The sequence below is a fragment of the Schistocerca cancellata genome, chromosome 1 (assembly GCF_023864275.1).
Source record: "Schistocerca cancellata isolate TAMUIC-IGC-003103 chromosome 1, iqSchCanc2.1, whole genome shotgun sequence".
NCBI lineage: Eukaryota > Metazoa > Arthropoda > Insecta > Orthoptera > Acrididae > Schistocerca > Schistocerca cancellata.
Genome location: NC_064626.1, coordinates 479,946,474 through 479,969,802, shown reverse-complemented (window position 1 = coordinate 479,969,802; position 23,329 = coordinate 479,946,474). Strand labels below are relative to the sequence as shown.

General features: G+C 67.8%; 1 protein-coding gene and 2 pseudogenes across 1 annotated transcript; 2 read left to right on the top strand and 1 right to left on the bottom strand.

Annotated features, from left to right (window-relative positions):
- Positions 1-1,466: 1,466 nt before the first annotated feature.
- Positions 1,467-21,464, bottom strand: LOC126184799 (uncharacterized PE-PGRS family protein PE_PGRS54-like). The gene is made up of 6 exons (XM_049927415.1): positions 20,999-21,464; positions 20,368-20,496; positions 5,988-10,993; positions 4,875-5,784; positions 2,907-4,659; positions 1,467-1,479 (listed from the first exon to the last, which is right to left on the bottom strand). Exons 1-6 carry the CDS (start codon positions 21,462-21,464, stop codon positions 1,467-1,469), a joined length of 8,277 nt encoding a protein of 2,758 aa, XP_049783372.1.
- On the top strand, positions 1,474-1,646 carry LOC126096383 (U2 spliceosomal RNA; annotated as a pseudogene).
- On the top strand, positions 16,207-16,313 carry LOC126096683 (U2 spliceosomal RNA; annotated as a pseudogene).
- Positions 21,465-23,329: the final 1,865 nt, after the last annotated feature.

The following is a 23,329-nucleotide window of genomic DNA, read 5'->3' as shown; positions in this document are numbered from 1 at the left end:
CAGGGGAAGGTGTTAGAGTGCACCAGGGAGTCCACAGCGTCCAACCACTTCATAGCGGGAGGCAAATACACTCGCTTCGCAGACTGGCGCTTTATTCATCGCGCCACGCACGGAGTCGTGCCTCTGAACGGTTGTCGCCGCTTTGATGGACGGGCAAACAACAAAGCCTGCCGACGCTGTGGCCACAACAACGAGACGCCCCCACACGTGATCAACGCGTGTATGGTGCACTCAGCAGCCCTGCAGTATCGCCACAACGCGGTCCTCAACCGCCTCGCGACAGCAGTCGCTGGGCGGCCAATAAGAGGAAACACTGCTGTTCCTGACATCAGGATCAACCAAACCGTCATAGGGGACAGCAGTGGGCTGCACCCGGACCTCGTAAAAACTGACGAGGCCGCGAAGACTGTGACCATCGTCGATGTGACAATCCCCTTCGAGAATAGGCGGATTGCGCTTGACAACGCTCGGCAACTGAAGAGGATAAAGTACGCCGACGTTGCGCGCGGATTAGCTGCTCGCGGCTACTCCGTCACTGTCGACGCCCTGGTTGTTGGCAGTCTGGGGGCGTGGGACCGCCAGAACGATGCAGTGCTTCGGCACCTAGGCATCGCTAGCCGCTACTGCCAACTGATGCGGCGGCTGATGGTGTCTGACACCATCAAGTGGTCCCGCGACATTTTCGTGGAACACATCACTGGCTACCGCCAGTATGTCCCCCCCTAGACTGTGGCATGCTCTGACGTCAGGCTGCGAGACCCTCGAGACTGCAGTCGTCGGAGAACTTCGAGGTCGGTGCCTTCGTGACGTCGGTGTCGAGATTCTCCTCCACGGCGCGGGACCTGCGGCGATACACCATCTTCGCGCCGCACTGCAGCAGTGCCGTGTCAGTAGCGGTGCTGCCTGGTGCCCCTCCCTCCGTGGTGTCCGCCGAATATGGCCCCCACCTCGGCTGGCGCGGTGCTAGGCGGCGCCAAACGTGTGCCTACTGCCCGGCAGTCTCCAGCCAGCGTGGGAAGCAACGCCCTCCTGCCACGACACCCCAGTGACGTCTGCCGCAAGGCGGACAGAGGGGAGAAGTCCGGCTATGTGTGACCCACCTGCGTGCGCGGCACACCAGTCGCTGGCAGCCGTGCATGTGCAGTGTGCTGTCAGGGCATGGAGATGAATGCAATAAAAATAAAATAGCCACTAAATTAGGTCCAACTTACCCCTGGTCTGACATAAGTAAGGCCGCGCCTACCGCGGGAATATTCTTAAGGATGACATACTTAAGTAACCGCGCCTAACGCGGCCTCTCAATATTTAAGTAGTGGGCTTAACCCACGAACTAGAATAGCAATACAATACTTCAGTACAGTTAGAACTGTTTTCCTTAATTTTAGGTAAATTTAATAAACCTGTAAAACTCGCATTGTATAGTCATGGATATTCTTTCTTAAATTTTATACTTCGTAAAACTGTAACTAAGAATTATCTCTGAAAATAAAAATCTGTTCTTATCAGCTTAATATCTGATACGTCCTGCATCGCAGGACCAGAATATTAAACTCATTTTTGACTCGTGACGGAGTGCTAGGGGCTTGCTCCACCTCTGTCGCGGGTTGGCCCAGCATTGCAGTACCGCCGGGATCGGCCCACCTAAAATTAATTAAAACACAGCCTGAAATGGTTTAATATTCTGCAGTGATCAGATATTCCGCTGGTGGCAAAACTTGTCGTAGTTGTCGATGTGCCCAGTAGTTAGCTGCTTACACAGCACGTATTGTTTTAATTAATTTAAGATTATAGTAAGTTTTTTTATGCATTTAGCCGGACCGCTCTTGCAGCCGCATTACACTAGGCTGGTAATTTATGGGGGCACAGTACGGTGCCTTCAGGTGCCTCGTTGGCGTCTCTTATGGTCCAGCCACAGATAATTTTATTTAAATTTTTTGGAGTTATATCTTTAGCACCTCGCGAACGACGACGACGACGACGACGCCGCACGCAGAATACGCGTGTACACACACATATGCAGTGGGCAGTTGACGATGGACGCATTCGGCTAGGTGTAGCTCGCGCAGGCCTCGCGCCGGTGTAGCTCGCGCCGGCCTGGCGCTGCTGTGGGGCGGCCTCTCGGCTTCTCCACTGCCCTGGCAGGTAGCGGCGTTCAAATGGGACTCGCAGTTTTCTCTTCGACATGGAGGGTAGTACTGGGCTGTTGACGAGTGCTCTCGTGAATTGTCGTTCCTTCCGGCACTTTCTTTTGCGATGTTTTCGACGGTCGCCTGTTGCCATATCGGCCCGTACCACCGTGTGTCACTCCCACATGTGGAGTGCACACGCTGCAAGCATTTAGGCCCTTCCTCTGCAGCTTTTCCTTCATCCATTCGAGGGTTGGATTCCCTCACTTCTTCATTGAAGAGTTTCACTGCTGGGCTACTCTCAGGATGCACCTTCGATGTGGAAGATCCCCACCCTTGCCTTGCCGTCTGCTCGTCACTACTGCTCGCAGCCGCCGCCGTTTGGTCGCCGCCTGCCGGTGCTCGCCGCCGCCGCCGCCGTTTGGTCGCCGCCTGCCGGTGCTCGCCGCCGCCGCCGCCGCCGCCGCCGTTTGGTCGCCGCCTGCCGGTGCTCGCCGCCGCCGCCGCCGTTTGGTCGCCGCCTGCCGGTGCTCGCCGCCGCCGCCGTTTGGTCGCCGCCTGCCGGTGCTCGCCGCCGCCGCCGTTTGGTCGCCGCCTGCCGGTGCTCGCCGCCGCCGCCGTTTGGTCGCCGCCTGCCGGTGCTCGCCGCCGCCGCCGTTTGGTCGCCGCCTGCCGGTGCTCGCCGCCGCCGCCGTTTGGTCGCCGCCTGCCGGTGCTCGCCGCCGCCGCCGTTTGGTCGCCGCCTGCCGGTGCTCGCCGCCGCCGCCGTTTGGTCGCCGCCTGCCGGTGCTCGCCGCCGCCGCCGTTTGGTCGCCGCCTGCCGGTGCTCGCCGCCGCCGCCGTTTGGTCGCCGCCTGCCGGTGCTCGCCGCCGCCGCCGCCGTTTGGTCGCCGCCTGCCGGTGCTCGCCGCCGCCGCCGCCGTTTGGTCGCCGCCTGCCGGTGCTCGCCGCCGCCGCCGCCGCCGTTTGGTCGCCGCCTGCCGGTGCTCGCCGCCGCCGCCGCCGTTTGGTCGCCGCCTGCCGGTGCTCGCCGCCGCCGCCGCCGTTTGGTCGCCGCCTGCCGGTGCTCGCCGCCGCCGCCGCCGTTTGGTCGCCGCCTGCCGGTGCTCGCCGCCGCCGCCGTTTGGTCGCCGCCTGCCGGTGCTCGCCGCCGCCGCCGCCGTTTGGTCGCCGCCTGCCGGTGCTCGCCGCCGCCGCCGCCGTTTGGTCGCCGCCTGCCGGTGCTCGCCGCCGCCGCCGCCGTTTGGTCGCCGCCTGCCGGTGCTCGCCGCCGCCGCCGCCGTTTGGTCGCCGCCTGCCGGTGCTCGCCGCCGCCGCCGCCGTTTGGTCGCCGCCTGCCGGTGCTCGCCGCCGCCGCCGCCGTTTGGTCGCCGCCTGCCGGTGCTCGCCGCCGCCGCCGCCGTTTGGTCGCCGCCTGCCGGTGCTCGCCGCCGCCGCCGCCGTTTGGTCGCCGCCTGCCGGTGCTCGCCGCCGCCGCCGCCGTTTGGTCGCCGCCTGCCGGTGCTCGCCGCCGCCGCCGCCGTTTGGTCGCCGCCTGCCGGTGCTCGCCGCCGCCGCCGCCGTTTGGTTGCCGCCTGCCGGTGCTCGCCGCCGCCGCCGCCGTTTGGTCGCCGCCTGCCGGTGCTCGCCGCCGCCGCCGCCGTTTGGTCGCCGCCTGCCGGTGCTCGCCGCCGCCGCCGCCGCCGTTTGGTCGCCGCCTGCCGGTGCTCGCCGCCGCCGCCGCCGCCGTTTGGTCGCCGCCTGCCGGTGCTCGCCGCCGCCGCCGCCGTTTGGTCGCCGCCTGCCGGTGCTCGCCGCCGCCGCCGCCGCCGTTTGGTCGCCGCCTGCCGGTGCTCGCCGCCTGCCGGTGCTCGCCGCCGCCGCCGCCGTTTGGTCGCCGCCTGCCGGTGCTCGCCGCCGCCGCCGCCGCCGTTTGGTCGCCGCCTGCCGGTGCTCGCCGCCGCCGCCGCCGCCGTTTGGTCGCCGCCTGCCGGTGCTCGCCGCCGCCGCCGCCGTTTGGTCGCCGCCTGCCGGTGCTCGCCGCCGCCGCCGCCGTTTGGTCGCCGCCGCCGCCGCCGTTTGGTCGCCGCCTGCCGGTGCTCGCCGCCGCCGCCGCCGCCGTTTGGTCGCCGCCTGCCGGTGCTCGCCGCCGCCGCCGCCGCCGCCGTTTGGTCGCCGCCTGCCGGTGCTCGCCGCCGCCGCCGCCGTTTGGTCGCCGCCGCCGCCGCCGTTTGGTCGCCGCCGCCGCCGCCGTTTGGTCGCCGCCTGCCGGTGCTCGCCGCCGCCGCCGCCGTTTGGTCGCCGCCTGCCGGTGCTCGCCGCCGCCGCCGCCGTTTGGTCGCCGCCTGCCGGTGCTCGCCGCCGCCGCCGCCGTTTGGTCGCCGCCTGCCGGTGCTCGCCGCCGCCGCCGCCGCCATTTGGTCGCCGCCTGCCGGTGCTCGCCGCCGCCGCCGCCGTTTGGTCGCCGCCTGCCGGTGCTCGCCGCCGCCGCCGCCGCCGTTTGGTCGCCGCCTGCCGGTGCTCGCCGCCGCCGCCGCCGCCGTTTGGTCGCCGCCTGCCGGTGCTCGCCGCCGCCGCCGCCGCCGCCGTTTGGTCGCCGCCTGCCGGTGCTCGCCGCCGCCGCCGCCGCCGCCGTTTGGTCGCCGCCTGCCGGTGCTCGCCGCCGCCGCCGTTTGGTCGCCGCCTGCCGGTGCTCGCCGCCGCCGCCGCCGCCGTTTGGTCGCCGCCTGCCGGTGCTCGCCGCCGCCGCCGCCGCCGTTTGGTCGCCGCCTGCCGGTGCTCGCCGCCGCCGCCGCCGCCGTTTGGTCGCCGCCTGCCGGTGCTCGCCGCCGCCGCCGCCGCCGTTTGGTCGCCGCCTGCCGGTGCTCGCCGCCGCCGCCGCCGCCGCCGCCGGTTGGTCGCCGCCTGCCGGTGCGCGCCGCCGCCGCCGCCGTTTGGTCGCCGCCTGCCGGTGCTCGCCGCCGCCGCCGCCGTTTGGTCGCCGCCTGCCGGTGCTCGCCGCCGCCGCCGCCGTTTGGTCGCCGCCTGCCGGTGCTCGCCGCCGCCGCCGCCGCCGTTTGGTCGCCGCCTGCCGGTGCTCGCCGCCGCCGCCGCCGTTTGGTCGCCGCCTGCCGGTGCTCGCCGCCGCCGCCGCCGCCGTTTGGTCGCCGCCTGCCGGTGCTCGCCGCCGCCGCCGCCGCCGTTTGGTCGCCGCCTGCCGGTGCTCGCCGCCGCCGCCGCCGCCGTTTGGTCGCCGCCTGCCGGTGCTCGCCGCCGCCGCCGCCGCCGTTTGGTCGCCGCCTGCCGGTGCTCGCCGCCGCCGCCGCCGCCGTTTGGTCGCCGCCTGCCGGTGCTCGCCGCCGCCGCCGCCGCCGTTTGGTCGCCGCCTGCCGGTGCTCGCCGCCGCCGCCGCCGCCGTTTGGTCGCCGCCTGCCGGTGCTCGCCGCCGCCGCCGCCGCCGCCGTTTGGTCGCCGCCTGCCGGTGCTCGCCGCCGCCGCCGCCGCCGTTTGGTCGCCACCTGCCGGTGCTCGCCGCCGCCGCCGCCGCCGTTTGGTCGCCGCCGCCGCCGCCGCCGCCGCCGCCGCCGCCGCCGCCGCCGTTTGGTCGCCGCCTGCCGGTGCTCGCCGCCGCCGCCGCCGCCGTTTGGTCGCCGCCTGCCGGTGCTCGCCGCCGCCGCCGTTTGGTCGCCGCCTGCCGGTGCTCGCCGCCGCCGCCGCCGCCGCCGTTTGGTCGCCGCCTGCCGGTGCTCGCCGCCGCCGCCGCCGCCGCCGTTTGGTCGCCGCCTGCCGGTGCTCGCCGCCGCCGCCGCCGCCGCCGTTTGGTCGCCGCCTGCCGGTGCTCGCCGCCGCCGTTTGGTCGCCGCCTGCCGGTGCTCGCCGCCGCCGCCGCCGTTTGGTCGCCGCCTGCCGGTGCTCGCCGCCGCCGCCGCCGCCGTTTGGTCGCCGCCTGCCGGTGCTCGCCGCCGCCGCCGCCGCCGTTTGGTCGCCGCCTGCCGGTGCTCGCCGCCGCCGCCGCCGCCGTTTGGTCGCCGCCTGCCGGTGCTCGCCGCCGCCGCCGCCGCCGTTTGGTCGCCGCCTGCCGGTGCTCGCCGCCGCCGCCGCCGCCGTTTGGTCGCCGCCTGCCGGTGCTCGCCGCCGCCGCCGCCGCCGCCGTTTGGTCGCCGCCTGCCGGTGCTCGCTGCCGCCGCCGCCGCCGCCGTTTGGTCGCCGCCTGCCGGTGCTCGCCGCCGCCGCCGCCGCCGCCGTTTGGTCGCCGCCTGCCGGTGCTCGCCGCCGCCGCCGCCGTTTGGTCGCCGCCTGCCGGTGCTCGCCGCCGCCGCCGCCGCCGCCGTTTGGTCGCCGCCTGCCGGTGCTCGCCGCCGCCGCCGCCGCCGCCGTTTGGTCGCCCTCTGCCGGTGCTCGCCGCCGCCGCCGCCGCCGTTTGGTCGCCGCCTGCCGGTGCTCGCCGCCGCCGCCGCCGCCGTTTGGTCGCCGCCTGCCGGTGCTCGCCGCCGCCGCCGCCGTTTGGTCGCCGCCTGCCGGTGCTCGCCGCCGCCGCCGCCGTTTGGTCGCCGCCTGCCGGTGCTCGCCGCCGCCGCCGCCGTTTGGTCGCCGCCTGCCGGTGCTCGCCGCCGCCGCCGCCGTTTGGTCGCCGCCTGCCGGTGCTCGCCGCCGCCGCCGCCGTTTGGTCGCCGCCTGCCGGTGCTCGCCGCCGCCGCCGCCGTTTGGTCGCCGCCTGCCGGTGCTCGCCGCCGCCGCCGCCGTTTGGTCGCGGCCTGCCGGTGCTCGCCGCCGCCGCCGCCGTTTGGTCGCCGCCTGCCGGTGCTCGCCGCCGCCGCCGCCGTTTGGTCGCCGCCTGCCGGTGCTCGCCGCCGCCGCCGCCGCCGTTTGGTCGCCGCCTGCCGGTGCTCGCCGCCGCCGCCGCCGCCGTTTGGTCGCCGCCTGCCGGTGCTCGCCGCCGCCGCCGCCGCCGTTTGGTCGCCGCCTGCCGGTGCTCGCCGCCGCCGCCGCCGCCGTTTGGTCGCCGCCTGCCGGTGCTCGCCGCCGCCGCCGCCGCCGTTTGGTCGCCGCCTGCCGGTGCTCGCCGCCGCCGCCGCCGCCGTTTGGTCGCCGCCTGCCGGTGCTCGCCGCCGCCGCCGCCGCCGCCGTTTGGTCGCCGCCTGCCGGTGCTCGCCGCCGCCGCCGCCGCCGCCGTTTGGTCGCCGCCTGCCGGTGCTCGCCGCCGCCGCCGCCGCCGCCGTTTGGTCGCCGCCTGCCGGTGCTCGCCGCCGCCGCCGCCGCCGCCGCCGCCGCCGCCGCCGCCGTTTGGTCGCCGCCTGCCGGTGCTCGCCGCCGCCGCCGCCGCCGTTTGGTCGCCGCCTGCCGGTGCTCGCCGCCGCCGCCGCCGCCGTTTGGTCGCCGCCTGCCGGTGCTCGCCGCCGCCGCCGCCGCCGTTTGGTCGCCGCCTGCCGGTGCTCGCCGCCGCCGCCGCCGCCGTTTGGTCGCCGCCTGCCGGTGCTCGCCGCCGCCGCCGCCGCCGTTTGGTCGCCGCCTGCCGGTGCTCGCCGCCGCCGCCGCCGCCGTTTGGTCGCCGCCGCCGCCGCCGCCGCCGCCGCCGCCGCCGCCGTTTGGTCGCCGCCTGCCGGTGCTCGCCGCCGCCGCCGCCGCCGTTTGGTCGCCGCCTGCCGGTGCTCGCCGCCGCCGCCGCCGCCGTTTGGTCGCCGCCTGCCGGTGCTCGCCGCCGCCGCCGCCGCCGTTTGGTCGCCGCCTGCCGGTGCTCGCCGCCGCCGCCGCCGCCGCCGCCGTTTGGTCGCCGCCTGCCGGTGCTCGCCGCCGCCGCCGCCGCCGCCGTTTGGTCGCCGCCTGCCGGTGCTCGCCGCCGCCGCCGCCGCCGTTTGGTCGCCGCCTGCCGGTGCTCGCCGCCGCCGCCGCCGCCGTTTGGTCGCCGCCTGCCGGTGCTCGCCGCCGCCGCCGCCGCCGTTTGGTCGCCGCCTGCCGGTGCTCGCCGCCGCCGCCGCCGCCGCCGCCGCCGCCGTTTGGTCGCCGCCTGCCGGTGCTCGCCGCCGCCGCCGCCGCCGTTTGGTCGCCGCCTGCCGGTGCTCGCCGCCGCCGCCGCCGCCGTTTGGTCGCCGCCTGCCGGTGCTCGCCGCCGCCGCCGCCGCCGTTTGGTCGCCGCCTGCCGGTGCTCGCCGCCGCCGCCGCCGCCGTTTGGTCGCCGCCTGCCGGTGCTCGCCGCCGCCGCCGCCGCCGTTTGGTCGCCGCCTGCCGGTGCTCGCTGCCGCCGCCGCCGCCGCCGCCGCCGTTTGGTCGCCGCCTGCCGGTGCTCGCCGCCGCCGCCGCCGCCGTTTGGTCGCCGCCTGCCGGTGCTCGCCGCCGCCGCCGCCGCCGCCGTTTGGTCGCCGCCTGCCGGTGCTCGCCGCCGCCGCCGCCGTTTGGTCGCCGCCTGCCGGTGCTCGCCGCCGCCGCCGCCGCCGTTTGGTCGCCGCCTGCCGGTGCTCGCCGCCGCCGCCGCCGCCGTTTGGTCGCCGCCTGCCGGTGCTCGCCGCCGCCGCCGCCGCCGTTTGGTCGCCGCCTGCCGGTGCTCGCTGCCGCCGCCGCCGCCGCCGCCGCCGTTTGGTCGCCGCCTGCCGGTGCTCGCCGCCGCCGCCGCCGCCGTTTGGTCGCCGCCTGCCGGTGCTCGCCGCCGCCGCCGCCGCCGCCGTTTGGTCGCCGCCTGCCGGTGCTCGCCGCCGCCGCCGCCGTTTGGTCGCCGCCTGCCGGTGCTCGCCGCCGCCGCCGCCGCCGTTTGGTCGCCGCCTGCCGGTGCTCGCCGCCGCCGCCGCCGCCGTTTGGTCGCCGCCTGCCGGTGCTCGCCGCCGCCGCCGCCGCCGTTTGGTCGCCGCCTGCCGGTGCTCGCCGCCGCCGCCGCCGCCGTTTGGTCGCCGCCTGCCGGTGCTCGCCGCCGCCGCCGCCGCCGCCGTTTGGTCGCCGCCTGCCGGTGCTCGCCGCCGCCGCCGCCGCCGCCGTTTGGTCGCCGCCTGCCGGTGCTCGCCGCCGCCGCCGCCGCCGCCGTTTGGTCGCCGCCTGCCGGTGCTCGCCGCCGCCGCCGCCGCCGCCGTTTGGTCGCCGCCTGCCGGTGCTCGCCGCCGCCGCCGCCGCCGCCGCCGCCGCCGCCGCCGTTTGGTCGCCGCCTGCCGGTGCTCGCCGCCGCCGCCGCCGCCGTTTGGTCGCCGCCTGCCGGTGCTCGCCGCCGCCGCCGCCGCCGTTTGGTCGCCGCCTGCCGGTGCTCGCCGCCGCCGCCGCCGCCGTTTGGTCGCCGCCTGCCGGTGCTCGCCGCCGCCGCCGCCGCCGTTTGGTCGCCGCCTGCCGGTGCTCGCCGCCGCCGCCGCCGCCGTTTGGTCGCCGCCTGCCGGTGCTCGCCGCCGCCGCCGCCGCCGTTTGGTCGCCGCCGCCGCCGCCGCCGCCGCCGCCGCCGCCGCCGTTTGGTCGCCGCCTGCCGGTGCTCGCCGCCGCCGCCGCCGCCGTTTGGTCGCCGCCTGCCGGTGCTCGCCGCCGCCGCCGCCGCCGTTTGGTCGCCGCCTGCCGGTGCTCGCCGCCGCCGCCGCCGCCGTTTGGTCGCCGCCTGCCGGTGCTCGCCGCCGCCGCCGCCGCCGCCGCCGTTTGGTCGCCGCCTGCCGGTGCTCGCCGCCGCCGCCGCCGCCGCCGCCGTTTGGTCGCCGCCTGCCGGTGCTCGCCGCCGCCGCCGCCGCCGCCGCCGCCGTTTGGTCGCCGCCTGCCGGTGCTCGCCGCCGCCGCCGCCGCCGCCGTTTGGTCGCCGCCTGCCGGTGCTCGCCGCCGCCGCCGCCGCCGTTTGGTCGCCGCCTGCCGGTGCTCGCCGCCGCCGCCGCCGCCGTTTGGTCGCCGCCTGCCGGTGCTCGCCGCCGCCGCCGCCGCCGTTTGGTCGCCGCCTGCCGGTGCTCGCCGCCGCCGCCGCCGCCGTTTGGTCGCCGCCTGCCGGTGCTCGCCGCCGCCGCCGCCGCCGTTTGGTCGCCGCCTGCCGGTGCTCGCCGCCGCCGCCGCCGCCGTTTGGTCGCCGCCTGCCGGTGCTCGCCGCCGCCGCCGCCGCCGTTTGGTCGCCGCCTGCCGGTGCTCGCCGCCGCCGCCGCCGCCGTTTGGTCGCCGCCTGCCGGTGCTCGCCGCCGCCGCCGCCGCCGTTTGGTCGCCGCCTGCCGGTGCTCGCTGCCGCCGCCGCCGCCGCCGCCGCCGTTTGGTCGCCGCCTGCCGGTGCTCGCCGCCGCCGCCGCCGCCGTTTGGTCGCCGCCTGCCGGTGCTCGCCGCCGCCGCCGCCGCCGCCGTTTGGTCGCCGCCTGCCGGTGCTCGCCGCCGCCGCCGCCGTTTGGTCGCCGCCTGCCGGTGCTCGCCGCCGCCGCCGCCGCCGTTTGGTCGCCGCCTGCCGGTGCTCGCCGCCGCCGCCGCCGCCGTTTGGTCGCCGCCTGCCGGTGCTCGCCGCCGCCGCCGCCGCCGTTTGGTCGCCGCCTGCCGGTGCTCGCCGCCGCCGCCGCCGCCGTTTGGTCGCCGCCTGCCGGTGCTCGCCGCCGCCGCCGCCGCCGTTTGGTCGCCGCCTGCCGGTGCTCGCCGCCGCCGCCGCCGCCGTTTGGTCGCCGCCTGCCGGTGCTCGCCGCCGCCGCCGTTTGGTCGCCGCCTGCCGGTGCTCGCCGCCGCCGCCGCCGTTTGGTCGCCGCCTGCCGGTGCTCGCCGCCGCCGCCGCCGTTTGGTCGCCGCCTGCCGGTGCTCGCCGCCGCCGCCGCCGTTTGGTCGCCGCCTGCCGGTGCTCGCCGCCGCCGCCGCCGTTTGGTCGCCGCCTGCCGGTGCTCGCCGCCGCCGCCGCCGTTTGGTCGCGGCCTGCCGGTGCTCGCCGCCGCCGCCGCCGCCGCCGTTTGGTCGCGGCCTGCCGGTGCTCGCCGCCGCCGCCGCCGCCGCCGTTTGGTCGCCGCCTGCCGGTGCTCGCCGCCGCCGCCGCCGCCGCCGTTTGGTCGCCGCCTGCCGGTGCTCGCCGCCGCCGCCGCCGCCGTTTGGTCGCCGCCTGCCGGTGCTCGCCGCCGCCGCCGCCGCCGTTTGGTCGCCGCCGCCTGCCGTTTGGTCGCCGCCGCCTGCCGTTTGGTCGCCGCCGCCTGCCGTTTGGTCGCCGCCGCCTGCCGTTTGGTCGCCGCCGCCTGCCGTTTGGTCGCCGCCGCCTGCCGTTTGGTCGCCGCCGCCTGCCGTTTGGTCGCCGCCGCCTGCCGTTTGGTCGCCGCCGCCTTTCCCCGTTTCTGTCCTTTCCTTTTCGTGCTGTGCGTTTTTTCTTCCTGTCATGTCCGCCCCCACCACCACCGTCAGTACTACCACCACCGCCATCGTCTATACATCCCCTTCCGCCGCCTCCACCACTATAACTTAATGTGCCCAGTCCCCCCCCTCCTTTCATCCCACCTCTCCTCACTCTCCCTTCTCCCTCTCTCTTTGCCACCCCCTCTCCCGCTCCTTCCTCTCGGTCGTCTCGTTCTGAGCCTTTCCCCCCACTCCCCCAGCCTGTCACTGCAGCTCCGGCTCGGGTGGTGGCCTGTCGGGCCACTGTCCACGCCACGCTCTCCCCATCACCTTCGCCATCACACCCGCCACTGCCACCGTCATCGTCATCTTCATCGTCGCCGTCGCCTTCGCCTTCACCGTCCCCATCTCCAGTGCTGACTCCTGCCCCAGGACCTGCCACTCCCCGCCACATTCCAGTTGTTCCCGTCCCCCACACCTCCTCCGCCGCCGTCAAGCGCCCCAGTGGCACTCCTGTCTCGTCCACTCCGAAAAAGGCTCCGCCTCGTCCCCCTTCCCCCACCCCTGATGCCATGGATGTCTCCCTGCCCGTCCCTGCCTCCTCCTCCTCCTCCTCCTCCTCCTCCTCCTCCTCCCCTACACCCTCTTCCTACCGCTACCTCCTCTCCCGTCCAGATCCCTCCCTCCTTGAAGCCCGGAACCTCACCCTCTTCCTTCGCCAGCATTGTCCTGGTGCCCCCATCTCCCTCCTCACTCCTCGCCGTGATTCGGTACTCATCTCCTCCCCCAGCCCTACCCTCCACACGGCTATCACCCGCTTTGGCCCTCATGCCTCTCTCACCCCTGCTCCATCGCCACCTCCCTCCCGCCAACCCCAACCTCCGTGTCGCCCGCCGACCCTCACCACCGTGATCACTCGGCTCAGTCCAGTGATCACGGAGGAGGAGGTGTTGGCGGAGCTTCAAGCCCATCCCCATCTGGAGGTGCGTGCTGTTCGCCGGATCCATAACACTGCCGGCCCCACCCGCCTTATGCGCGGTTTCTCTGAGCACCCCCCTCCATAGACCATCTCCTGAAGGAGGGTGCCCTCCTTTTTAACCATCGTTATAAAGTTGACCCCTCCCGTTCCCCTCCTCAATCCCTCCGCTGCCAAAGGTGCTTGCGATATAATGCGCACCCAACATCAGAGTGCCGCGTGGCCCCCACTTGCCCGCACTATAGGCAAGCCCACTTTTTACGGCAGTGCCCCAATCTCCAGTCCCCCCCCTCCTGTAATATCTGTAACCTCCCTCATCCCACCTACTCCCAAAAGTGTAAGGCCCGACCCCCTCCTACCACTCCTGAACTCACCATTCCTGTCCGCCCTCTGGACGCCCCCACCCCTCCCGGCAACTCCCTTCGCCCACCCCCTACCGCTGAGGACATCATCCGATTCCTCACCATTGTCCTGCAGAATGTACATCTTTTTCAGCGCCCCCACACCCTTCAACAGGTATCCCTCGCTGCCACCTATTCCTACAACCAGGCCCATTTCACCTTCTCCCGCCTTGACACCCTCGTCTAAATCCCTGTCATGGCGCAACAGCAACGGATCCTTTTTAACATCATCTGCTCCCTACCCGCCAACAAGATCCTCTTCCTGCACACCCTTGCCACCCACCGCGTGGATGCCTTCCTCCTTAATGAAACCTTCCTCAAACCCCACCACACCGTCCACATTTCGCCCTATCTCCTCCACCGCTCCGATAATCCCCTCCCAATTGCGCGTGGCGGAGTTGCTATTGGTCACCGCCGCCAGATCCCCGTTCGGCTCCAACCTCTCCTTCCCGACCCCACCGAACACCTGATCCTTAGTCTCTTCTTCCCCGGCCTTACCGTTACCTGCGCCACCATCTATGTCCGCCCCAACGCTCCTCTTCCCTTCGACTTCCTCTCCCATGTCGACCGTACCTTCTCCTCCTACGTGATCGCCGCCGATGTCAACATCCATAGTCGTTCCGCTGCCCAGTTACGGCCGTGGCATCGGTTCCTCTCCACCATTCAAGGCGACCTCATCCCCATCCCCCAGCACACCCGTTCCGAATCCAACTCCACTCCTGATGTTATTCTCTCCTCCCCCAACCTCCTTGGTCGCATAACGGTGGATGTCCTGGAGCCTATTGGTAGTCACCATCTCCCTGTCCTCCTCACCATTTCAGACGGACGTCGCCCCCGACCCGACCCTCGTAATGACCCTCCCCTAAGTACATCCACGACTATTCCCGTGCCGACTGGAATGCCTACCGGGATACCCTCTCCACCCAGGTCGATAGCCACCCTTTCACCTACCACCACCCCGGTGATGCCACCCATGCTGCCTCCTTTCTCCAGCGGACCTTGTCTGAGGCGGTGGAGGCCCACGTCCCTACTGTCGCCATCCACCCCCACCGTCCTACCTTACCCCCACAGGCCGTCCTCCTCTGTGAATCCCGCCGTCTCTACCGTGCTTTCCTCCACACGCGTGACCCAGACACACTACGACGCCACCGGCAACTCCAACGACACATTCGTAATTTGCTCGCGGCTAAGAAACGCCGGGACTGGCGACAGACATGCACCCGTTTAATTGCTACCCTATCAATCAACTCGTCCAAGTTCTGGTCGGCTTTCCGTCGCCTTACCGGAACTACACCCTCCCCCTACTATCCTCTTCTCCACGATGATCACCCCTTCCCTGACACCCTTAGTAAGGCCGACCACTTTGCCTCCTACCTCTCCAATGTTATTTCCATCCCCAATGATCCCCAGTTCGATTACTCCCTCTTCCTGGATATCCGCGATCGAACTGACACCTCTGTCCCTCCCCTCGCTCCTGGTTTCCAGTACTTGGACAGCATTACACACACGGAACTCAGTGCCCCTATCACTACACAGGATCTCATTGATAGACTCCGCACGAAACGCAACACAGCTCCTGGTCACGATCGTGCCACCTACCGTCACCTTCGTGAAGCTCCTGTCTCTTTCCTCTCCACCCTGGGCAGGCTCTACAATGTAGTCCTGTCCACCGGTTACTACCCCGACCTGTGGAAAACCTCCCGTATCCTCATGTTCCTTAAACCTGGCAAACTGCCGTCCGCCGTCTCCTCCTACCGTCCCATCAGCCTTACCTCGGTCTTCAGCAAGGTCCTGGAATCTATCCTCACCTGCCGCATCCACCAGCATCTCCGCCAGCACCGCCTCCTTCCCGTCACCCAGTGTGGCTTTCGGCCGTCCTTCTCTTCCGACGATCTTCTCCTTCACCTCACTCATCTCCTTTCCGAACAGCTTAATTCCCGTTGCTCCGCAATCTTCCTCTCCCTTGACCTCGAACGCGCTTATGACCGCGTCTGGCATTCCGGTCTCCTCTTCAAGCTCCAAACCTTTGCCCTTCCCATTAACTACGTCCGTCTGATCGGTTCCTTTCTCTCCCATCGTCCTTCCTATGTCACAATCCATAACACAGATTCCTACACCTTTTTCCCCTCCGCCGGTGTGCCCCAAGGCTCCGTCCTCTCCCCCCTTCTGTACCTTTTGTACACGGCGGACATCCCGCCGCCGTCGCCCCCCCGTCCATCGCCTCCAGTTTGCCGATGACACCGCCTTCCTTGCCCTTGCCCCCACCCTGCAGCGCTCCCAACACCTTCTCCAATCCCATCTTGACCGGTTCACCGCTTGGTGCAACCAGTGGTTGCTCAAGGTCAATCCCTCCAAAACCCAGGCGATCATTGTAGGCAAAATCACCCCGTCCTTCCACCTCCTTCATTTCTATCTCACCATCTATGGCCGTCATATCGCCATCACTCCCACCCTTAAGTACCTTGGCGTCACCCTCGACCGTCGCCTCTCCTGGACTCCCCATCTCCGGACAATCCAAGCCAAGGCACGCTCCCGCCTCAGTCTCCTCAAGCTCCTCTCCGGCCGTACATGGGGTCTGCACCCCTCCACCCTCCACCATCCTCCACATCTATAAATCCCTCATCCGCCCTATCCTTCGTTATGCCCATCTGGCTTGGATCTCCGCCCCCCCCCTACCTTTTACAAATCCCTCCAAATCCTTGAACGCCATGCTCTCCGCCTCGCCTATCGCATCCGTCTCCCCTCCCCCACGCGGATCCTCTACGATCTCATCCCCTTCCCCACCTTCTCCTCTTCCTTGAAAGGATACAGATCCTATACACCTCCCGCAAACTCGATCCTCCTCACCCGCTCGTCTCCCCACTCCTCTCCCACCCTCGCCCGCTGCCGCGCCTGTATTCCCACATCCCACCCGGTCTCCATCTCTCCACCCTCCTTACCCTCTCCCGAGGTGGCTTCCGCCAGCTCCCACTCCCTGATGATGTCCTCCTCCCCTCCATCTACCCCTCCTACCAAATTTGATCCTCCCTCCCTCTTCCTGTATCTGTTCCTTTGGGCACCCTCCATTCCTCCCCCCTCCTCCCCACTTCTCCCCCGGGCCTCCCTTCCCCTGTCCTTCTACTCCTCCTCCCCTCTCCTCAGCCATTGGCATCTCTGTTCTCCCCTCTCCTCCCTCTCAACCCACCCTCACCCTGCTTCCCCTCTTGGCAGGTTCCTGGACTCGCACACGCTACGTGGACTTGCGCGCCAGAGATAATCGCCATCTGTGTCTCGTGTGTGTGACGTCGTTTCGTGTTTTTAGTGTCCGCCGTCACGCTTCTCCGTTCACTTGCGCCATCGGATTCGTCAGTGTTCTGTGCGCCGTGTCAACGTGTTTTCAGTGTCTTTCTCGTCGAATGTGAACGGCTCCGTGTTTTTTGTGTGACTGTGACCACTGTTTTTTGCCCGTCACTATGTTCATTTCATTCTCCATTTGTTCAGGTGTTAAAATAACAATAAAGTAAAACAAAAAAGCTTTTACCTTATCGCTTCTCGGCTTTTGGTTAAGATCAAAGTGTAGTATCTGTTCTTACCAGCTTAATGTGAGCTAATACGGACTGAATTCTGTACTGTGAAGCGGTCGCGCCTATTTCCCTGTTTCAGGTCCGCGACCTGAACAATGGAACTCGTGGTGACGCTGCCGGCGGAGGTCTTCAGCTGCCGGATCTGCTTCGTCACCAAGGCTGCTGGCAGACCAACTTTTGGCGAGTACAAGGACCACTCGGACCTTCGCCACTACAGGAGGCTGCACGACTCGAAAACGGTTCCCATTTTCGAGTGTCAGTTCTGCGGCCGACGCGACCCGCGGCTGAAGACGCTGCGTCTACACCAGCGACTCTGCAATGCAGAATCCGCAACCCGAGGCGCTGCCAGTCGGGGGAGAGGGTATATAGGACACGATGCCGTGTCTGGCTCTCTGGGGCACCCAGAGAGGTCAGCCGGTGGGAGGTCACAGGCGAGGGCCCCCGAAGCTAGTAGGACAGGCCCTTCGTCCTTAGTGCTGGGCGAAAGCCACAGACAAAAGCGGCCCGGGAAGCTAGTACCACAGGCCGCCTAGCCTTAGGTAATAGAGAGGGTCTATGACCACAGCCTAGTCCGGTCCCCGAAGCTAGTAGGACAGACCGGCTGGACTTAGGTTTAACTTACGCGGAGGTCCTGACCCGCAGCAGCGTGGTGGGCTCCCAGCCTGCCTTGCCGTCACCCTGTGTGAGTGTGCAGGCGTCTGTGACACCCAGGACAGCGGTGGTTGCTACCCCCGCGTCGTGCGTACCACGCCGAGGTGGTCTGACATCCCCCTGCCGATACGCTCTGCGAAGTCAACCGCGTAGCCACGAGTGCCGAGCGCAAGTTCGGAGTCACCTACTCGGACTTGCGACGTGAGGATCCTGGCTGCCATGTGCTAGCTAAGATCTTGTCGCGCTGCTGGAATGAGCGGAAGACTCCGGTGCAGTGGAAAGTATCCACTACCGTCCTCATTCACAAGAAAGGGGACGTCTCGGACGTGACAAACTGGCGGCCTCTAGCATTGAGCTCTACCATCTCTAAGCTCTTTGCTGCAATCGTTGCGGACTGCACTTCCCTCTGGGCAGAGCGTTTGAACCTGCTCTCCCCAGAACAGAAGGGCTTCCGCACGTTTGAAGGCTGCTATGAGCACAACTTCATTGTGCAGATGGCAATTGATGATGCAAGGCGCAGGGGAGGCCAAGTATGCTTTGCTTGGCTTGATCTGGCGAATGTTTCGGTTCAGTGCCTCACGCTCACCTCCTTGGAGTACTGAGCAGGATGGGACTGCCAGAGCAAATACACCATCTAATTGCCGACATGTACAATGGTTGCTCCACCCGTGTCCGTACATCTGACGGACTAACGGAGGAGATAGAGATGCAGGCGGGGGTCAAGCAGAGCTGACCACTGTCGCCCATCGTCTTTAATCTCGCGCTGGAGCCGGTACTTCGCGCCGCAACCTCGCTCAGAAATGAATGTGGTATTCCGCTTTGCGGCGTCAGTGTGAGTGCACTGGCGTATGCGGACGATATCGTGCTTCTGGCGCGGGATTCAGAGGCGATGCAGACGCTCCTCAATGTTGTAGGTGAGGCGGCAACGTGGGCCGGGCTTACCTTCAAGCCGTCGAAGTGTGCCACGCTTCACATCCGCCGTCGGGAGACATTAGGCTCGGTATTCGCCCTGCAAGGGGGAGAACCAGCCGTGCTCGGTGCGGGCGACGCCTACCTCCATCTAGGCGTTCCCACCGGGTACAAAGTCTCACAGACGCCAACGGGTGCGATCGCGGCAATTCGACGTGACTTGCAGCGCCTGGACGCTTCCCTGCTGGCTCCCTGGCAGAAGATCGACGCCGTGCGTGTCTTCCTCCTCCCCAGGCTTCACTTCGTCATGCGGGACGGAGCGGTACGCAAGGGGCCGCTATCTGCACTCGACAAGGCAGTGAAAGCGGCCGTCAAATCATGGCTCTTCCTTCCACAGCGCGCGTTCACTGAACAGCTGTACCTCGCGCTGGGAGAGGGAGGATGCGGCCTGACGCCGCTCGCGGACGCTGCGGACATCTCGACGATCGTCCACGGCTTCCGCATGCTGCACTGCGACGACGCCACCGTCCGAGACATCGCCTGGGCCACTCTATCCACGGCCGCGCGCCGCCGGCTGGGGAGGGAGCCGAGTCGATCCGACTTGGCCACCTACCTTAGCGGCAGCACTGAGGGCGACCTCGCAAGAGACGGAGGCGACATTCAGTCACTGTGGACGCGTGTCAGGAACGCCACAAGGCGCCTAGCGCCGCGTGGCGTCACCTGGCGCTGGAGTGACTTGCTTTCTGAGTTGCAGGTGGAGGTCGGCGGCCAGCCCGCCATCGCTGACGACGCGGAACACGACGGCATCGGAGGGGTGACGCAGCCGGCCACGGAGGGGACGGCGCCTGTGACTACACGACACCTCGATGATGGCGGCGATGGACCGCAACACGATGATGACAGCGTGGGACGCACCGTCAACACCGTCGAGCATGTCCGGGTGGGAGGGGGCGCCAAACGTCTTCTCTCGCGGACGCTCCGCGAGTGTCTGAGGCAGCGCCTGCGCAACCTCCTACTCAGGAAGCTGACCAGGGGAAGGTGTTCGAGTGCACCAGGGAGTCCACAGCGTCCAACCACTTCATGGCAGGAGGCAAATACACCCGCTTCGCAGACTGGCGCTTTATCCATCGCGCCAGGCTCGGAGTCGTGCCTCTCAAAGGTTGTCGCCGCTTTGATGGGCGGGCAAACAACAACAAAGCCTGCCGACGCTGTGGCCACAACAATGAGACGCTCCCACACGTGATCAATGCGTGTATGGTGCACTCAGCAGCCCTGCAGTATCGCCACAACGCGGTCCTCAACCGCCTCGCGACAGCAGTCGCTGGGCGGCCAAGAAGAGGAAACACTGCTGTTCCTGACATCAAGATCAACCAAACCGTCATAGGGGACAGCAGTGGGCTGCGTCCGGACCTCGTAATAACTGACGAGGCCGCGAAGACTGTGACCATCGTCGATGTTGCGATCCCCTTCGAGAATAGGCGGATCGCGCTCGACAACGCTAGGCAACTGAAGCAGATAAAGTACGCCGACGTTGCGCGCAGATTAGCCGCTCGCGGCTACTCAGTCACTGTCGACGCCCTGGTTGTTGGCAGTCTGGGGGCGTGGGACCGCCAGAACGATGGAGTGCTTCGGCACCTAGGCATCGCTAGCCGCTACTGCCAACTGATGCGGCGGCTGATGATGGTGTCTGACACCATCAAGTGCTCCCGCAACATTCACTTGGAACACATCACTGGCTACCGCCAGTATGTCCCCCCCTTGACTGTGGCATGCTCTGACGTCAAGCTGCGAGACCCTCGAGACTGCAGTCGTCGGAGAACTTCGAGGTCGGTGCCTTCGTGACGGCGGTGCCGAGATTCTCCTCCACGACGCGGGACCTGCGGCGATTCACCATCTTTGCGCCGCACTGCAGCAGTGCCGAGTCAGTAGCGGTGCTGCCTGGTGCCCCTCCCTCCGTGGTGTCCGCCGAATATGGCCCCCACCTCGGTTGGCGCGGTGCTAGGCGGCGCCAAACGTGTGCCTACTGCCCGGCAGTCTCCAGCCAGCGTGGGAAGCAACGCCCTCCTGCCACGACACCCCAGTGACGTCCGCCGCAAGGCAGACAGAGGGGAGAAGTCCGGCTGTGTGTGACCCGCCTGCGTGCGTGGCACACCAACCGCTGGCAGCCGTGCATGTGCAGTGTGCTGTCAGGGCATGGAGAAGAATTCAATAAACAAAATAGATCCTAAAACTAGGTCCCAACCTTCCCAGGTCTGAAATACCTAAGGCCGCGCCTATCGCGGGATTAATCTTAAGGTAATATACTTAAGCATCCGCGCCTAACGCGGCCTTCCAATATTTAAGTACTGGGCTTAACCCACGAGCTAGAATAAGATACAATTACTTAAGTGCGGTTAGAACCGCTTACTATATATTTGAACTTAAACTTTCTTTAAATTTGTAATACTCGCATTGTATAGAGTCTTGAATATTTTTCCTAAATTTATACTTCGTAGTAATGTATATTAAGAATTATCTCGGAAAATAAAATCTGTTCTTATCAGCTTAATGTGAGCTAATACGGACTGATTTCTGCACCGGGAAGAGGTCGCGCTTATTTCCCTGTTTCAGGTCCGCGACCTGAACAATGGAGCTTGTGGTGACGCTGCCGGCGGAGGTCTTCCGCTGCGGGATCTGCTTCGTCACCAAGGCTGCAGGAAGGCCAACCTTTGGTGAATACAAGGACCACTCGGCCCTTCTCAGTCACTATAATAGGCTGCACGACACGGTCCCCGTTTTAGAGTGTCAGTTTTGCGGCCGACGCGACCCGCGTCTGAAGACGCTGCGTCTACACCAGCGGCTCTGCAATACCGAGTCCGCAACCCCCGGCGCTGCCAGTCGGGGGAGAGGGAGTATGGGACACGATGCCGTGTCTGGCTCTCTGGGGCACCCAGAGAGGACGGCCGGCGGGAGGTCACAGGCGAGGGCCCCCGAAGTTAGGACAGGCCCTTCGTCCTTAGTGCTGGGCGAAAGCCACAGACAAAAGCGGCCCGGGAAGCTAGTACCACAACCGCCTAGCCTTAGATAATAGAGGGGCTATGGCCACAGCCCAGTCCGGTCCCCGAAGCTATTAGGACAGACCGGCTGGACTTAGGATTAACATACACGGCGGTCCCCACCGCACCAGCGTGGTGGGCTCACAGGCTGCCTTACCGTCACCCTGTGTGAGTGTGCAGGCGTCGGTGACACCCAGGACGGCGGTGGTTGCTACCCCCGCGTTGTGCGTACTGTGTGTGCGCACGCCGAGGTGGTCTGGCATCCCACTACCGATACGCTCTGCGACGTCAACCGCGTCGCCACGAGTGCCGAGCCCAAGTTCGGGAGGTGAAGGCAGCACGCTGCCGACGCCTGCCGCCGAACGCGTCGCTGCGGCCAGAGGCGCAGTGTTAGGCAAAGGCCGGGGCTCGCCGCTGCCCGCGCCGGCCACGGCTCCCAGTGGCGTATGCTGGCCACGTCGTTCGGCTAACGCAGGCGCTTCCCGCCCGCCATCTGTCAGGAGCGTGGGTACCGGCCTGGGACTGCCGCCCGCACTCGCTACGCCGCCAACAGGTGGCTCTGTGATGCGGGTGGACAGTGGCAGGCAGACTGCCTCGCTCTCCGCGACAGGTGGTGTTGTCATTCACGGTGCAGCCGCACCGCTGGTTGACGCACCAAAGGCCGCGCGCTCGATGGATGCACCGGACCGTGTGGTGCTTGTGCGGTCGCAGACGTACACGTGCCGCGTTTCCTCTGCCCTGCCGGCAACTACGTCGAGTGACGCCCGTCACTCCGTCTCCGCTCAGGCAGGGAGTGTTACTAAACCAACAGCTTCTGTTACAGATAGAGTGGCACATAGTCACCCCACGGAGGGATAGACGCCGTGCTGCAGGACGCAGACCACCGCCTCCGGACCGACGGCGCATTATACCGCCCAGTCCGCGGAGCAGCGGTCCGGCGAGAGCCAACGCGACTGGGCGGCCGGCGCGAGCGACACCTCGTGTTTCTAGCGCCGGCGGCAGGGCGCAGGCGACCGCCGGGCCATCTGTTGGCGGCGCAGCGACCACGCAGACGACGGATAGGCACGACGTGAACGGAGGGACTGCAGCTGCATCTCCGAGACCTGGCAGCAAGAAGAGATGCCGACGCCGTAACAACCGTCCCAGACCCAACCGTCCGCGCAAAACTCCCGTCCCCACCAAACTTGACCAACCCTCATGTAGCCTCCGAACAGTGCGCAACCGAGGCAGCTCCGTCACCCCCCACCCCCCAGCCGACGCTCGGCTAACGGAGAGGAAGCGCCGCTGGCGGGCGGCCCTGGGGAGCGTCCACGACCAGCCGGTGCCGGTGCCTAAAACCAGCGCCTTAGACCGCTCGGCCACGTTAACGTTGGACCACGAGCGGCAAAACGTTTCCTTTGTAGTACAAAGATCACTCCGAAATGTAAGTGTCTTGGCAATCGCTGTGCCGTGTATGTCCACTGCTCTCCCACTGGAAGCGTCTCTTTAGGCCATCCACAACAAGAAAATGCCGTGCCCGCCGTATGGGAGCGACGCCACTTGTCTGTAGCTGTCGTAGTTAAGGAGACAGCAGCTCCTGGATTCGAACCCACGCCTACGAAGAGACTGGTGCCTTAAACCAGTGCCTTAAACCTGTGCCTTAGAGCGCTATTTTTCGTTGTATTTTTTCCATGCAGCAGATCCACACATGACGTGGCTCACTGGAGTAGTATGCGACATAGGATGGAAAATACAGTTCCCGCCCGGGATCGAACCGGGGGTCCTTCTGCGTGTGAAGCAGACGCGATAACCGCTACACTACTTTTTTATTTTTGAGCGCTCGGCCACGCTACGTGCGCTGCATTGGGCGCCAGTTTTCCCAGCATTTGTAGAAACAGTGCACGTCACAGCTTCCTGTTCTGCTGGCACTGGTTGCTCATCCATCGCACTTCAAACAACTGCCCTTTTCGACTGCAGAGAGCAGCGGACGTCCGCGCTCTGGGAGGCGACATTACATGTTGGTGATGAAGTGGTAGTACAAACTGCGGCCTGCGGAACACGAGTGAAAAATCAAGAGAGCACTGTAATTTCGAGTACTCGTGCACTATCTCTATAGCAACGGCAGCAAGGCAAAACTTTCAAAAGTGCCGTGACCAGGATTCGAACCTGGGTTATTGCGGCCACAACGCAATGTCCTAACCACTAGACTAGGCGCCCGCCAAAGCAGCTGGCGGGAATGCAAGTGGCGGCACACAGCAAAGCCCAGCCCACAGTGTCACGCCACAGCAGTGTCAGACACGTTCTCCATCACATGTATACAAACAAATGAACGCGCCTGCGCTGTCAGGACACTAACTACAGTGGTTAGCTGCATTCACCTCCGTGGCAATGTCTTGCAGTCCTCCAAGCCTCTTCGCTACAGGTACGTGGCTCGACAACAAGTGGACACACGCCGCATCTCTCTCGCCGTCGGGTGTTGCCGTGAATCATACTTAACGTAGCTTTCTGC